The sequence below is a fragment of the Vanessa cardui genome, chromosome 27, assembly GCF_905220365.1.
Source record: "Vanessa cardui chromosome 27, ilVanCard2.1, whole genome shotgun sequence".
Taxonomy (NCBI): Eukaryota; Metazoa; Arthropoda; class Insecta; order Lepidoptera; family Nymphalidae; genus Vanessa; species Vanessa cardui.
This window is the reverse complement of record NC_061149.1, coordinates 5412851-5428832: the sequence shown is the minus strand read 5'-3', so window position 1 is coordinate 5428832 and position 15982 is coordinate 5412851. Positions and strand designations below refer to the sequence as shown.

At 37.1% G+C, this 15982-nt stretch overlaps 5 protein-coding genes across 5 annotated transcripts; 2 read left to right on the top strand and 3 right to left on the bottom strand.

Moving 5' to 3' along the window:
- Positions 1 to 1840: 1840 nt before the first annotated feature.
- On the bottom strand, positions 1841 to 2680 carry LOC124540961 (chorion class B protein M2807-like). Its single transcript, XM_047118734.1, has 2 exons — positions 2633 to 2680; positions 1841 to 2374 (listed from the first exon to the last, which is right to left on the bottom strand). The coding sequence occupies exons 1-2, from the start codon at positions 2678 to 2680 to the stop codon at positions 1841 to 1843; spliced, it is 582 nt and encodes a 193-aa protein (XP_046974690.1).
- A 662-nt stretch (positions 2681 to 3342) lies between these two features.
- On the top strand, positions 3343 to 4042 carry LOC124540960 (chorion class CA protein ERA.1-like). The gene is made up of 3 exons (XM_047118733.1): positions 3343 to 3393; positions 3587 to 3698; positions 3768 to 4042. The coding sequence occupies exons 1-3, from the start codon at positions 3343 to 3345 to the stop codon at positions 4040 to 4042; spliced, it is 438 nt and encodes a 145-aa protein (XP_046974689.1).
- A 3223-nt stretch (positions 4043 to 7265) lies between these two features.
- LOC124541225 (chorion class CA protein ERA.1-like) lies at positions 7266 to 7984 on the bottom strand. The gene is made up of 2 exons (XM_047119102.1): positions 7934 to 7984; positions 7266 to 7721 (listed from the first exon to the last, which is right to left on the bottom strand). Exons 1-2 carry the CDS (start codon positions 7982 to 7984, stop codon positions 7266 to 7268), a joined length of 507 nt encoding a protein of 168 aa, XP_046975058.1.
- A 290-nt stretch (positions 7985 to 8274) lies between these two features.
- On the top strand, positions 8275 to 9243 carry LOC124540959 (chorion class B protein M2807-like). The gene is made up of 2 exons (XM_047118732.1): positions 8275 to 8322; positions 8725 to 9243. The coding sequence occupies exons 1-2, from the start codon at positions 8275 to 8277 to the stop codon at positions 9241 to 9243; spliced, it is 567 nt and encodes a 188-aa protein (XP_046974688.1).
- A 4076-nt stretch (positions 9244 to 13319) lies between these two features.
- On the bottom strand, positions 13320 to 14074 carry LOC124541226 (chorion class CA protein ERA.1-like). The gene is made up of 2 exons (XM_047119104.1): positions 14024 to 14074; positions 13320 to 13802 (listed from the first exon to the last, which is right to left on the bottom strand). The coding sequence occupies exons 1-2, from the start codon at positions 14072 to 14074 to the stop codon at positions 13359 to 13361; spliced, it is 495 nt and encodes a 164-aa protein (XP_046975060.1). The 3' UTR covers positions 13320 to 13358.
- Positions 14075 to 15982: the final 1908 nt, after the last annotated feature.

Genomic DNA, 15982 nt, shown 5'->3' with positions numbered 1-15982 from the left:
TGACGAAATAAGAAACGAGACAAAACTGAGAGATGCATTACACCAAGTGCTAAAACTTAAATGGACCTGGGCCGGACATGTAGCGAGATGCTCCGACCAGCGATGGACTACAAGAGTACGAAATGGTCTGGACCACAAGGAAAAAGAACTGTGGGCAGACCACAAAGACGGTGGAGAGACGATATAGAAGAAACCACCGGGAAAGACTGGATAAAATTGGAGGAGGCCTATACCCTACGAAGGGGTTTCTATAGATTTATTACACAATATATATATATATATATATATATATATATATATATATATATATATATATATATATATATATATAGTATAATAATTTACTTAATGCAAGTATAATGACATACGTTTTGCGACATAGTATTATCTATTCATAGTTGTAGCGATAACGATATGAGGGTTTATATGACTCCACCAAGCATCATGTCTAACTTCGCTTTCGCCCTCTGCGTGCTAGTTTGCTTGGTACAGTTAATATTTCCTTAATACAAATAAGTCACAAAGTAATTCATGCAATTATTGATAGTGCTTGTTCAAATATTAGGAAGGATCTTTTTCCCGCTGAATATTAAAGGCAAAAGTCAACAATTGGACTATGTAATTGATTTCTTAATATTACTACAAACTAAATAACTTGATATATCATTGTCTAGCGTGCATCTTAACTGATGATTGCTTGTTCAAACCCAGGGAAGCACCACCGAATTTTCATGTGAGTATATAATTCATCTTGTGACGGCAAAGAAAACATCGTGAGAAAATCTGTGCCTGATTTGCATGTGTCTAATCTTAAAAATATTCTACTGGTGTTTTGTTTTACAATCATATTGCTTTATTTAATAGTATTATAATCAGTCTCAATCGCTTTTGGTCATCTTGGTTTTATTGACTATTAGTACACAGTCTTTAAATTAAGTAGGAACTATAATAAAATGTATGTAAAGAGCAATGCAACTAATCACAAAAACCACGCTTTTCATATAGTACAGACAAAATGACATACTCATTTTAAGAGCTCAGTTCACAAAAGAAATCGTTTGAGGTATTCTTTGGGACACCAGCACGTGACGCATGAGCCCAAAGGACACAGGAAATACATTATAACCAACTTCCTTTTTCTTCTCAGAGAGCCTTTATTCATTCTTGCCCAGCTCGTTTATTGTCCTTGTTGAAAGGTTGATCAAAAATATGGTATGTCATTTTATCCAAACGTAAACCAAAACCAACAATACATTATACTTCCACGAAAACAACTAATAATTGTAATAAAGATAATCGAAACCACAGAGTACTGGCAAAGTTCATCGATTTTAACAAATATCTTACCAGTAAACAGGAGAAAACCATTATGTAATATTTTACAGAGCTATGCTCTTAAAGGCGCGACACCTTTGAACTGATTGCTGCGATGCGACTGTGACAATAGCGCTCAATATCTCACTGGATTATAAATATGGTTCCCTTTATACAGTCGCAGATGTCATTTTGTCCTTATTTCCCTTACAAGTATCCAGTGGCCGCCTTGGAACGGCGCCAAAACTTTTTCATAAAAGGGAGAAAAGCTCTAGAAGTTGGATGTATTATTACTACTTGCTTAATCTTAGAAAATAAATTACAGGTGCAGCTTTTAAATAAAAGTAGTAGTGTAAACATTTCGTTCATTTTTGTGACCTTCCCAAGTGATACTCAAATATTCTTTGGATTGAGACATTTAAACGATGTAAAAATAATTAAATTCGTAGGTACTTTTTAAAAAAAAAAAAACAAACAAAATTGACTCAATTTTCTTTTATTAGACATAAAGATGACATCACTGTTTTTAGATAAAACCCCCACAGCCGCAGCCAGCACGGTTCAATCCAGCCAGAGACTCAATACCGTAGCCGAGACCACCGTAGCCGAGACCACCGTTGCCGAGACCACCGTAGCCAAGACCACCGTAGCCGATACCATCAATAGCAGCATAAGAACCAAGGCCGTTACCGAGTGAGCCAGCAATACCTTCGGGGGTTATTTCTTCCAAAATAGTAACGGCTCCGTTCCCACATCCGTAGTTGACGGCACCTGCACCAGCAGTTGGCAGAACACCATCCAGAGCAACGGCACCCAAGAAAGGTAAAGCACCGACAACTGCGAGTCCTCCTTCGATAGCGTTTTCTGAGAGGACAGATAGTCCGTTTGGAGAGATAGGAGAAGCGCTTGACACATCGAGACCACCACCGCTAGAGGCGGGGATCGCAGCCACACCGGAACCACAACCGCCGGCAAGAGGAGCGGCGAGGCCATATGGCGCAGTACCGGCCAAGGGAGCGCCCCATCCCCGTCCAGCCCCGATGCATTGTCCAGCGATAGACTAGCAATAAAATACAAATAAGAATTTTATAAAATCAACGTTGTAAAATGAAAAAGCACATTTATATTATTGATCATACAGCACATCACACAAATCGTGAAAAAGTATAAGTGTAAAAAGTATTGTGTAATAAAAATAATGATGGAAATGAAACATATAAAACAATTTATTTAGTAGGTGTTAATAAAGATTCTTCCTAAATTTCTCTAGTTTTTCGTTTTAGGGATTTTAAGGATCTTAAAAATATTCCTGAATTACCTGGATGAAGAGCGCCTGGGCGCAGACCAAAAGCACAGCCTTGTACATGTTGACCGTTTGAATGCAAACTTGACAATGTCTCAGGAAAAAACAAACTGGTTTTTATACTGAAGGCATCGCAGAAAAGCATTATTATCAGTGTAAGTCACAATAGTGATTAAACTGTGAATTATGAAACAAAACGTGACATGCGAATATTTAGCCAATAGGTCATTAGATTTAGGTAATAGTTGTCCTTATCTATTTTGGCATATTCAAATTTGCCAATTCACTGGAATCCTTAACAAAAGGCATTAAGGTTAATTAGGAAAAAAGTTGCGTGTTATTCGGTAATCTTATTACTACTAAACATGTGAGTGATGGCAAACTATCCTGAAGAGCGTAATAAGAGTCTAAACATGGTCCACTCAACCATGACAAATTTTCGCTACCCCTGTGGCAGTCAGTCTTCACATCTTGAAATAACGTAAAAATAAAACAGGAAACAATCATTTTTGGCTCATTTACAGTTTCTAATCACTCCTTGAAATTTGATGTTGTTCTTAATTTCGCAATTTTGATAATATTTAATGCAAAATTATACTGAAACACGTTTTGCAATTACAACATATGTATTATCTATTCATAGTTACAGCAGTAACTATAAAAGTGTTAGTGTGGCTTCTCGCAGTCATTGTATATTCAGCTACGTTGAATACACACCAAGCATCATGTCTACTTTCGCTTTCCTCCTCCTCTGCGTCCAAGCTTGTTTGGTTCAGGTAATATTTCCCTGATACTTATTTACTTAGTGGAATTACTGCGAATACAATTTGTTTTGTAGGAAAACCCATTTTCCTGCTGAATGTTTAACGCAAAGACCTCTTAACCATCCAACCATCAGTTGGACCTCTTGAGTGCTTGCTTTCTTGATACAATCTGAACAACTTGACATATGTTTTCGTTTTTGTTTAGAATGTGTACAGCCAGTGTCTGCGCGGTGCCGTTGCTGGACCTATTGGGCGGGAAGCTGGAGTAGCTGGCTGCGGCTTGGGTTCTGGCGTCGCTGGTTTAGGCTGGGAAGGCGGTTTAGCTGGACCCCTTGGTTGCGGTCGGGTTTCTAGCCTTTCTGGTTTAGGCTTGGAAGGTGGTCTAGTTGGACCCGTTGGCAACGGTTGGGGTGCTGGCCTTGGCGGTTTAGGCTGGGAAGCTGGTCTTTCCGGTGCAGGTGGATCTGTCTACGGAGGTTCCGGTGTTGGTGATGTAGCAGTCGCTGGTGAAGTGGGCATCGGTGGCACCACACTTGTCGCAGGTCAAGTGCCAATCCTAGGTGCCGTCGAATTCAGAGGTGCCGTGCCAGCTGCTGGAACTGTCTCCATCGCCGGTAGCTGCGGCTGCGACTGCGGCTGCAGTGGTGGTTACTCCTACTGAGCAAAAGTTGTAATAAAAACGTTTTCCAATCCAAATTAAATTAAAGTTTTCGAACTGTAACACAGACTTTTTATTTCTTCGTAAACACAACACGACAATAGAATTACTTGCAACACAAATACTCTTTATCATACACCACATTAGAAAAAAATGTTTTAAATAGAGCTAGGGAAAATTTACCTAGGCAAACAGTACTTCTGATGTGATTTTATCAATAATATCTTTATTTATTTAAAATTGGATCGTTAGCGGACATTCACGAACGATCACTATCACAATCGAGCGAGGTCTAATACGAATCGTATGCGCCTCCCTTGCGGTGCGGCTATAAAGACGTAGATTTCTCAGTCGTGCGGTAGCCGTGATATCTATTTAAAATATTAAAGGAAAGTTATAAATATTCGAGAGTCGAGATGTACCAGTGGTTAGAACGCGTGCATCTTAACCGATGATTGCGGGTTCAAACCCAGGCAAGCAAGGCTGATTCAAGTGCTTAATTTTTCTTTATAATTCATCTCGTGCTCAGCGGTGAAGGAAAACATCGTGAGGAAATCTGCATGTGACAAATTTCATAGAAATTCTGCCGCATGTGTATTCCACCAACCAGCATTGGAACAGCGTGGTGGAATATGTTCCAAACCTTCTCCTCAAAGGGAGAGGAGGCCTTTAGCCCAGCAGTGGGAATTTACAGGCTGTTGATGTTGATGATAAATATTAATGATGTCAACCGAATGCTATGGTGTACCTACTTTGATACGGGGTCCCTTTGACTACGTACACATCGACCGCACCACATCATCACATCACGTCGAGCTATAGTTTCGTAAATGTTACGGGGTCTCTAAAAAGCCCCGTACCGGTATTATGATAGATGATGATGATGATTTCATATGAGGTCTTGTACCGCAAATAAGAAAAAAAAAATGTTCCTACCAGCGTGTTAAACCACGCCGAACACCTCATAACACCCATACTCTCTCCTGTTATTACACTGGTCCAATCAAACTTTAAATGTTAGAATAAGGATGATTATAGCAAAACCTGGAAAATATAAATATACGGTCTAATTATAATCTTGGAGCTAGAGACTCTCTTCGGGACGTTTTTAACAAAGTAGTAATACTCACTGTTGCGTTGCAATATACATATTGACAACAATAATATGTATATTCACAGAAACTTTTCACTTTGATAAAATCAGTAATAATCATTGTATGTGCACTAGAAATAAGGATAAGCTTATAACGCCAAGTTTTCGACTCCGCAAAATCAATAAATCCTTCTTGGGGCAAGGTATCCGTTTCTATGATAAAATTCAGCAGACATTTTTACTCTGCCGTTTCGGAAATTCAAATCGTTTGTAAAAAATACATTGGTAAAAAAGGCATATTATTCGACGCAACATTTTGTAGATGATAAAAAAGCGTGGAATTAGTATCTGTTGACTTCCAGGCAGGATGTATTACATACATTTATAATTGTATTTAACTAACAACACTGTATTTTTTAAATGTCGAAAAAAAGTAAATACTGAGTTTCTTGCCGGTTCTTCTCGGTAGAATCTACTTTCCGGTGGTAGCTTCACTTAATTGTGGAATTAGTATCTGTTGACTTCCAGGCAGGATGTATTACATACATTTATAATTGTATTTAACTAACAACACTGTATTTTTTAAATGTCGAAAAAAAGTAAATACTGAGTTTCTTGCCGGTTCTTCTCGGTAGAATCTACTTTCCGGTGGTAGCTTCACTTAATTATTAAATGACGATTCAAAAGTGCTTGTAAAAGCCTACTTGAATAAAGTTTATTTTGAATTTGATTTTTGATTTTGATTGACTCGAAGCTTGGTTTATAGTGAACACAGATCTATTACAACAACAACAACGCCCTGTAAATTTCCCACTGCTGGGCAAAGGTCTCCTCTCCCTTTTGAGAAGAAGGCTTGGAACATATGTATCCCACCCTGCTGTTCCAATGCGGGTTGGTGAAATGCACATGTGGCAGTATTTTTATGAAATTACACACATGCAGGTTTCCTCTCGATGTTTTCTTTCACCACCGAGCATCAGCTAAATTATAAACACAAATTAAGCACATGAATATTCAGTGGTGCTTGCTTGGGTTTGACCCGAAATCATCGATTACGATGCACGCGTTTTCACCACTGGGCTCAATACTACATATAACATTAAAGTAAGTATTAGATTTATGTATATTTTAATCAATATACATTATCTGTGGGTTTTTGCATCTGTCACCTGGAGTGACACATATCGAGAAGCGCGGGAAAAGAAGATAAAAAAAAAATAAAGGCAATGAACTTTATTTTACAATTGATAAATTCAATAACAATGAAAATAGTTTGCTTGCATGGAAAGGATATTGCTTCTATCGATAATGTGTGAAGAGATATAGAGGCAAGCATATTTTTAAATGTTGTAAAAGAGTGTCTACTGTGTTTCTTGCAGGTTCTACAGTCAATACAGTTTCACTTTATATATTTGTCAAATCACGATTCCAAAGTGCTTGTAAAACCCTACTTATATAAAGTATATTTTGATTTTGATTTCATCTAGTCTACCCTGTGCAGTTTCAAAGAAAATATTTATTTCCGACATTCATCAAAAGCGTTGAGTTGGTTGAGGTTACATTTCAAAAAATTTTTGTCAAAGTTGGTTACAAGAGGGTGAACTTAACCGTTGTTATTAAATTATTTTCTATTCCTTGATGAAAGTATATATTTTTTCAGAAGTAGTTATGTACCTACTTCTGAAACTGGCAGAGAAACTGGCAAAGAAACTGATCAGTAAGATGTCTTACTGATCAGTTTCTCTACCGACAAACTTGAATACTTGTGATTGATGTGTTTAAAGATAGAGAGGACCAGTATAAGTACAGAAGCAAGAATCAAAACATAATGGATCTTTGGTTGGCGGTACAAAGACGGTGTTCGAAATGGTTTCAATCTCTTATTGCTAAGCCTGATTACGATAGTAACTAATAACCAAATTTAAATAAATAAAGATATTATTCATTAAATCACATCACATGTGCTCACTGCCATTGTACATATTCCGTAGCATTATTTAAAACACGTTTATTTTTTAGTATGATGTATGATGAAGTATATTTGTATTGTATTGCAAGTATATATACATGTAAATAGTTTTATGTAAAGAAAAAATACTGATTTACAGTTCGAAAACTTTAATTTAATTTTGCTCAGTAAGAGTAACCACCATTGCAGCCGCAGTCGCAGCCGCAGCTACCGGCGATGGAGACAGTTCCAGCAGCTGGCACGGCACCTCTGAATTCCACAGCACCTAGGATTGGCACTTGACCTGCGACTAATGTGGTACCAACGACGCCCACTTCACCAGCGACTGCTACATCACCAACACCGGAACCTCCGTAGACAGATCCACCGGCACCGGCAAGACCAGCTTCCCAGCCTAAACCACCGAGGCCAGCAACCCGACCGTTGCCAACGGGTCCAGCTAGACCACCGTCCAAGCCTAATCCAGAAAGGCCAGAAACCCGACCGCAATCAAGGGGTCCAGCTAAACCGCCTTCCCAGCCTAAACCAACGACGCCAGAACCCAAGCCGCAGCCAGCTACACCAGCTTCCCGCCCAATAGGTCCAGCAATGGCACCGCGCAGACACTGACTGTACACATTCTAAACAAACACGAAAATATATGTCAAGTTATTTGACTTGTATCAAGAATGCAAGTTAATCAAAAGGTCTATTGGTTGGTTGGATAAGACGCCTTTGCGTTTAATATTCAGCAGGAAAATGGGTTTTCCTACAACCCCAGCAGGCATTATTAATTAAGCAAATTGTATTCGCAGTAATTCCACTAAGTAAATAAGTATCAGGGAAATATTACCTGAACCAAGCAAGCTTGGACGCAGAGGAGGAAGACAGCGAAGGTAGACATGATGCTTGGTGCGTATTCAACTTACGTAGCTGAATATACAATGACTGCGAGAAGTCACACTAACGCTTATATAGTTACTACTGTAACTATGAATAGATAATACTTATATTGCAATTGCAAAACGTGTTTCAGTATAATTTTGCATTAAATATTATCAAAATTGCGAAATTAAGAACAACATTAAATTGCAATTAAACTTACTTTGATAACGCTTTTCTGCGATGCCTTCAGTATAAAACCCAGTTCGTATTCGTCTGAGACATTGTCAAGTTTGCATTCAAACGGTCAACATGTTCAAGGCTGTGCTTTTGGTCTGCGCCCAGGCGCTCTTGATTCAGGTAATTTAGGTGTATTTTTAAGATTGCAATGCGAATGTCAATATTACTGAATGGTATTTGGTATGAAGGAGATTCAAAATTCGTATTTGGCCCTCTTCTAGGTCGCCATGTTGTATCGAATTAAATGTTAATCTACCAACAGTTTGTAATGTACATTCTAAGACGAAAAACTTGGTATTTAAAATTATTAGCCAAAATAAACAGATTTATAAGTTTGATTACATAATATTATTATTTCTTTAAAAGGTACTATTTACACATAAACCATTTTCATTATTTATGAGCCACAAATAATTATAATTGTGGGCGGAAAATTCAACCGTCAAATTTAAAATATAATCTGCTTTTCATTTTAAAACGTCAATGTAAAGAAATATGTACTAATTCATATTTTATTGCTAGTCTATCGCTGGACAATGCATCGGAGCTGGACGGGGATGGGGCGCTCCCTCGGCGGCTGCTGCTCCATGCGGTCTCGCCGCTCCTCTTGCCGGCGGCTGTGGTTCCGGTGTGGCTGCGATCCCCGCCTCTAGCGGCGGTGGTCTCGATGTGTCAAGCGCTTCTCCTATCTCGCCAAACGGACTATCTGTCCTCTCAGAAAACGCTATCGAAGGAGGACTCGCAGTTGTCGGTGCTTTGCCTTTCTTGGGTGCCGTTGCTCTGGAAGGTGTTCTGCCAACTGCTGGTGCAGGTGCTGTCAACTACGGATGTGGGAACGGAGCCGTTGCCATTTTGGAGGAAATAGCCTCCGAAGGTATTGCAGGCTCACTCGGCTACGGTCTTGGTTCTTATGGAGCCGTTGACGGTATCGGCTACGGTGGTCTCGGCAACGGTGGTTTCGGCTACGGTGGTCTCGGTTACGGTATCGGGTCTCTGGCTGGATTAAACCGTGCTGGCTGCGGCTGTGGCGGCTTTACCTAAAATGAAATGATTACGAAAACAATGACGTTATCATTATGCCTAATAAAAATAATTTTGATTCATTTTCATTGTTTTTTTACTATTTTTTTTTATATTTTACTCTTTTCAACCGACTTCAAAAAGGAGGAGGTTATCAATTCGTCTGTATTTTTTTTTTAATGTTTATTACCTCATAACTTTTTACTGGGTGAAAGGTAGTGCTTCCCGTGGGGTCCCATTTTAATTTTATTTGTTTCCGATGATGGTATCCGTATGAAAACGACATAAGTCTTAAATTTGCATTATGTATGTGCGCGATAAATAGGTGAATAACTCAAAATTGGTTGGCACTATTTTGATGATTCTTTTTTTATTATAAAGTATATACTTTAAGGGTATTTTGGTGAAAGTTTGGTAAGGTTCTGAGCACAGGATCCATGACAAATTAAGGAAACGGGAGGGAACGCAACAATTCTGAGGAGCACGTTAGCAATACTCGGTCGAATCTTTTATTTATGGGTTACTTGGATATTTGAATCACCTTCCGGAACGTGGTTATGTTCATGTAATTGTCATATTCGAATATTATAATCAACTAGCGACCCGCCCTGACTTCCCACGGGTGCAATAATGATACTAAATATACTAAAGACTTTGTTTATTTACGACATCACATTGCAAACTTCTAAAATTGTCAGTGTTTCTTTAATATATTGTTCATTTATTATATACACAAACCTTCCCCTTGAATTACACTATCTATTAAAAAAACCGCATCAAAATCCGTTGCGTAGTTTTAAAGATATAGGGACAGAGAAAGCGACTTTGTTTTATATACTATGTATTAACGGAACTCCTAAACGGCTTACAGTTAGGGTGCGATTTGGGGCAGAATTTCTTACTGTCTTTAATCAAATTTTGTGTATATGATGTAATGTAATATGATGTACGACATAGCATACGAATAACTCTTTTGCAAAGTTTTTTTCACTGAGGTCGATTACAGCTCTTTCGAGGGTGGTACCTTGTAGTTTATGCCGCATGACGTACTAAAGCCGCATTTTCGAAAGTCTATTTTTGCTTTATTCGAAAGTTTCTTTTGAAACTGTCCCCGAAGTAGTTTCTGACTCATATAAACGGCACGCTTAATCTATCCATATTAAGAAAAAAATGTTAGTCTACATCAGCTTCACTTAAAATCAAAAAATAAATAAAATTTTAACAAAAAGAAAAACCGACTTCAAACAAAACACTATTTTAAAACAAATAAAAATGTACTAAAAAGTAATAAAAATAATTGCATATTTAACATATTTTTTAGAGTCCTCCTAGGTAAAATGAAATGAAAAATATTAGACTACTTAAAAGTCGATTTACGATTATATAATGTAGTTATAATTATTGCTCTATTTGGAGTCGGTGTGTGAGTGAAAGCCTTAGGCCATTAACAAAAATCGATTTACATCTTCCTGCTTTAGAAATTAACTTTAAACCAAATATTTCTTCTCACATTATTAAAAAACAGTTTGCTTCGCATAATTTTAAAAAGGCTAACTACTCATTAGTTAACTTAAAGTTAAGTCAAATAGATTGGGAACTAGAGCTATCCCATTTTGAAGATGTCGATATGGCCGTTGCAAAATTTTATGATTTGCTTACTATCGTTATCAATTCAACTGTTCCTAAAACAAAACCTCGTAATTTAAAATATCCGTCATGGTTTACGCGCAACTTGATGAAACTTATTGTAGAACGCAACAAAATTCTTACAAGATACAAAATATATAAAAATCCCAGAGACCAGCTAGAACTTAGATTAAGTAGTGATAGAGTGAATTCCTTAACAGTTTCATGTTATAGCAACTATCTAAATCTCACAGAAGAATCTTTTCTAAAAAATTCAAAGTGATTATGGTCCTTTGTGAAAGATCATCGGAAGGATTCTTCAGACCTCCTGATATAAACTTTACGCCAAGTTTATCTGAGTGTTTTCCTCAATTCTCCCTCAATAAAATTAATTTAACGGAAGAAATGATTTCTAAAGCCCTAAAGTCCGTTGACATAAGCAAAGGTGCTGGTCCAGATGGAATTCCTCCAGTATTTATAAAGATGACACGTAAGCACTTAACGCTTCCTCTAAAAATATTATTTTCGAAATCCTTACAATCGGCGATATTTCCTGAAATATGGAAAGCTGCTAATATAGTACCAATTTATAAAAAAGGCGATAAGCGTAATGTGAAAAACTACCGTCCAATTTCAATATTGAGTACAATTCCAAAACTCTTTGAAGAGCTAATCTGTCCACTTATAACTCAATATTTTAAAAATATTCTATCCGAGCAACAGCATGGCTTTAGACAGAATAGGTCCACAACTACTAATCTCTTAAACTACGTAACTGATCTTTCCAAGAATGTTGATGATAAAACTCAAATAGATGCTATTTATACTGACTTCAGTAGCGCATTCGATAAGGTAAACCACGCCATATTACTGACAAAGTTAGAACATTACGGTATTCATGGTAATCTGTTAGGCTGGGTCAAATCTTACCTAAAAATCGATCACAGCGTGTTATTACACATGGCTATACTTCTTTTGCATTTGTGCCTACATCTGGTGTTCCCCAAGGGTCTCATCTAGGTCCGATACTTTTCCTAGTTTTTATCAATGATATTTCAAAAGATGTTAAATTTAGTAAGTGCTTAATTTTCGCTGATGACCTAAAAATATATAGGCCTATTAAATCACCATCCTATATTACCCTCCTTCAAGCAGATATAGATGCTCTCTCTAAATGGTGCGAAATACACAAAATGGATATCAACATCAATAAACGTGTTCATATCAAATTTACTAGAAACAGAAACCCGATTTCATCCAATTACTCAATTTCTAACACTGTTTTAGTTGAGTCTAATACAATTCGTGACCTGGGAGTAATAATGGATAGTAAATTAAACTTTAATAATCACCTAGATATCATTATACTGAAGGCATGGAAGATGTTAGGTTTTTTAAAACGCACTGGTCAGGACTTCAAAAATATACCTACTTTGCTTTGTGTTTATAATTCCCTTGTAAGATCTCACCTCGAATATGCCTCTTCAATTTGGAACCCGTCTTATAAAATTCATGTCGAAAGATTAGAACGTATACAGCGTAATTTTACCCGATTTTTAGCTTATAAAGATCGCACTTGTCCGTATCGAGCTAACTATAATACGAGACAAGCTCACTTTAAAATTATATCGCTTGAAATGCGCCGTCAAATCACTGATACCTTGACCTTATACAAGCTAATTCACTTAATCTTCACCTGAATTAATCCAGCATATCACCTTAGCAGTTCCTCGCACTATACCTAGACGTCCAATTGAAAAACCCTTTACCACTGCAATATCTAAAACAAATTTGGGTAAATATGCTCCTCTTAACAGACTTATGATTACATATGATTTACGATTATATAATGTAGTTATAATTATTGCTATATTTGGAGTCGGTGTCAGCCAACCTATACTATACCTATCAAAAAAAAAATACGAGAATACTTTAAGAAATATATTTCTTACAAATCACCTTTTATACGATATTATACTGGGTCAATCAAGAGGCTCGTATCGCTTCTTTCTTTTGATTGTTGAAGCGTGTACCCGTGGCTGACACCGGCTCCAAATATAACAATAACTATAACTACGTTATATAATCGTAAATCGACTTTTAAGTAGTCTAATATTTTTCATTTCATTTTACCTAGGAGGACTCTCAAAAATATGTTAAATATGCAATTATTTTTATTACTTTTTAGTGCATTTTTATTTGCTTTAAAATAGTGTTTTCTTTGAAGTCGGTTTTTCTTTTTGTTAAAATTTTATTTATTACAATAAATAAATAAATAAATAACTGTCCTCTGGTTTCGGTAAATCATAGTAATTACAGACAAAACTGACAGTAAATTCCATATTTTGCAAATTTTGCAGTCCTATTTTTTATATTTAAAAACAAAGTAAATAAAAAATAATTATATAACGTTATTGTATCAATTCAAGTTTAAATAAAAATATCCATTCGAGTGTATATAGTATTATTTATTCTGGTTTGTTAAACATATTCGTTGTAGTCACGTTTTCTTAATAACTGCCATTGCAGCCGCACCCGCAGCTACCAGCGATAGAGACAGTTCCAGCAGCTGGCACGACACCTCCAAACTCGACTGCCCCAAGTATTGGCACTTGACCACCGACTAATGTGGTACCAGCGACACCCACTTCACCAGCCACTGCTACATCACCAACACCGGAACCTCCGTAGACAGATCCACCGGCACCGGCAAGACCAGCTTCCCAGCCTAAACCACCGAGGCCAGCACCCCGACCGTAGCCAACGGGTCCAGCTAGACCACCTTCCAAGCCTAAACCAGAAAGGCCAGAAACCCGACCGCAACCAAGGGGTCCAGCTAAACCGCCTTCCCAGCCTAAACCAGCGACGCCAGAACCCAAGCCGCAGCCAGCTACTCCAGCTTCCCGCCCAATAGGTCCAGCAACGGCACCGCGCAGACACTGGCTGTATACATTCTAAACAAACACGAAAATATATGTCAAGTTATTCAGCTTGTAGTAATATCAAGAAAGCAAGGAATCAAAAGATTCAACTGATGGTTGGATGGTTAAGACGTCTTTGCGATTAATATTCAGCAGGAAAATGGGTTTTCCTACAACCCCAGCAGGCATTATTAATTAAGCAAATTGTATTCGCAGTAATTCCACTAAGTAAATAAGAATCGGGGAAATATTACCTGAACCAAGCAAGCTTGGACGCAGAGGAGGAGGATAGCGAAGGTAGACATGATGCTTGGTGCGTATTCAATGTAGCTGAATATACAATGACTGCGAGAAGCCACACTAACGCTTATATAGTTACTACTATAACTACGAATAGATAATACATATGTTGCAATTGCAAAACGTGTTTCAGTATAATTTTGCATTAAGTATTATCCAAATTGCGAAATTAAGAACAATATCAAATTGCAATGAGTGATTTGAAACTGCAAATGAGCCAAAAATGATTATTTTCTGGTTTTATTTTTACGTTATTTCAAGAAGAGACATACTGCCAAATTGGTACCGAAAATTTGTCTTGGATGAGTGGATGTTTAGACTCTTATTACGCTTTTCAGCGTAGTTTGCCATCTCTCACATGTTTAGTAGTAATAAGATTACCGAATGACACGCTACTTTTTCCTAATTAACCTTAATGCCTTTTGTTAAGGATTCCAGGGGATTGGAAATTTTGAATATCCCAAAATAGATAATGACTCGGCCATACGTTCAACTATTATAGATGATCAAACGAACTTCTGAAGTAAAGTTCGATCACTATTATATGAATTTGCTTTATTCGAAGATATAATTCAACAATGTAGTTCCTTTTATCGTACTGGTAACATTCGCACTTTTAGATAACCCTACCTTTTTTTTTTTTTGTTCTACCCGTCTTGACAGGCTGTACTAACCTTCATTATTTTAGAGAAATAAACAAAATTTTACGGGGCTTGTGGTGGGAAGGTGATTTACATATCTTCGAATAAAGCGAATTCATATAATAGTGATCGAACTTCACTTCAGAAGTTCGCTTGATCATCTATTATATTTCATTCGCTTTATTCGAAGATATAATTCAACAATGTAGATGTTTAGAGTATTAATGTAAAATTTTGTTATCCTAGTTTTGCAAATGTTTATTTTGTTCACCATTAAATAATAATTATACCTATTTTAAAAGCTGGGGTTTTTTTTTTTTTAAATAAAAGACTGTTTTGATTAACTTTTATTAATTAATCAAAATCATTCATTGTTACAATGAGTATCAATTATTCGATGGATTTAAAATCAATTGTTATCATCACTAATTGTAAGTACAGCAGAAGCAAAAGTACTTCGATCATTAATAATAGGTCGACTATAGAATTTTGCGAAAGTTTGCGAGTTTTGCGTCCAGCCGGCTGTTTTCCTGATTAGATCAAGGGAAATGCCGGCGGCACGCGCCGCGGAAGTAGCAGCGTGTCGCGTGCTGTGAGCACCGAACTGCGTTACGTCCACGCCGCTCTCTGCCAACACCTGCTTAATCCATCGACTAATCGTTTGTGTACTCGCTGCATGGTACGGTCGCTTTACTGTTAATAATAGATTTTGCATAACATTAGATCTAATACTTTTTGTATGTGACAAATATTCTTTCACACAAGAAGCCGGGCAAATATTAATATTGTCTCGGAAATAAGGTAAAACAAGTACTGGTTGGTCTCAACCAACAGATGAAGTTTTTATTAGATCCCGTATAACAATTTGAACGTCGTTTGAATTAATTTTAATATCGTCAATTTTTATTAATGAAAACGTTTGAACACGGTGGGCTGTACATAGGGCAAGCAAGATGACCAATTTTTTAGTAATCTTATCTAAGGTTAATTCTTTATTGGGGCCCCATTTTGAAATATAATTTAAAATTATTTGTGGGTCCCATGTAAAAGAATATTTTTGGTACGGATGGTCTTAATCTGAATACGCCTTTAAGAAGTCTTTTGATCTGTTCTACAGAACCTAGATCATTTCCTAAGAGTAATGAAAGAAAGATGTATTGGGAGCTCCGCGTTTGGCGAAAGCTTCCCGGAGAGCTTGGCTACACCCAGGGTAAAGCCTTTGCATTTGTAATTCCTGGAACAAGACGTAGATATATTTTGATTTGAATCAAG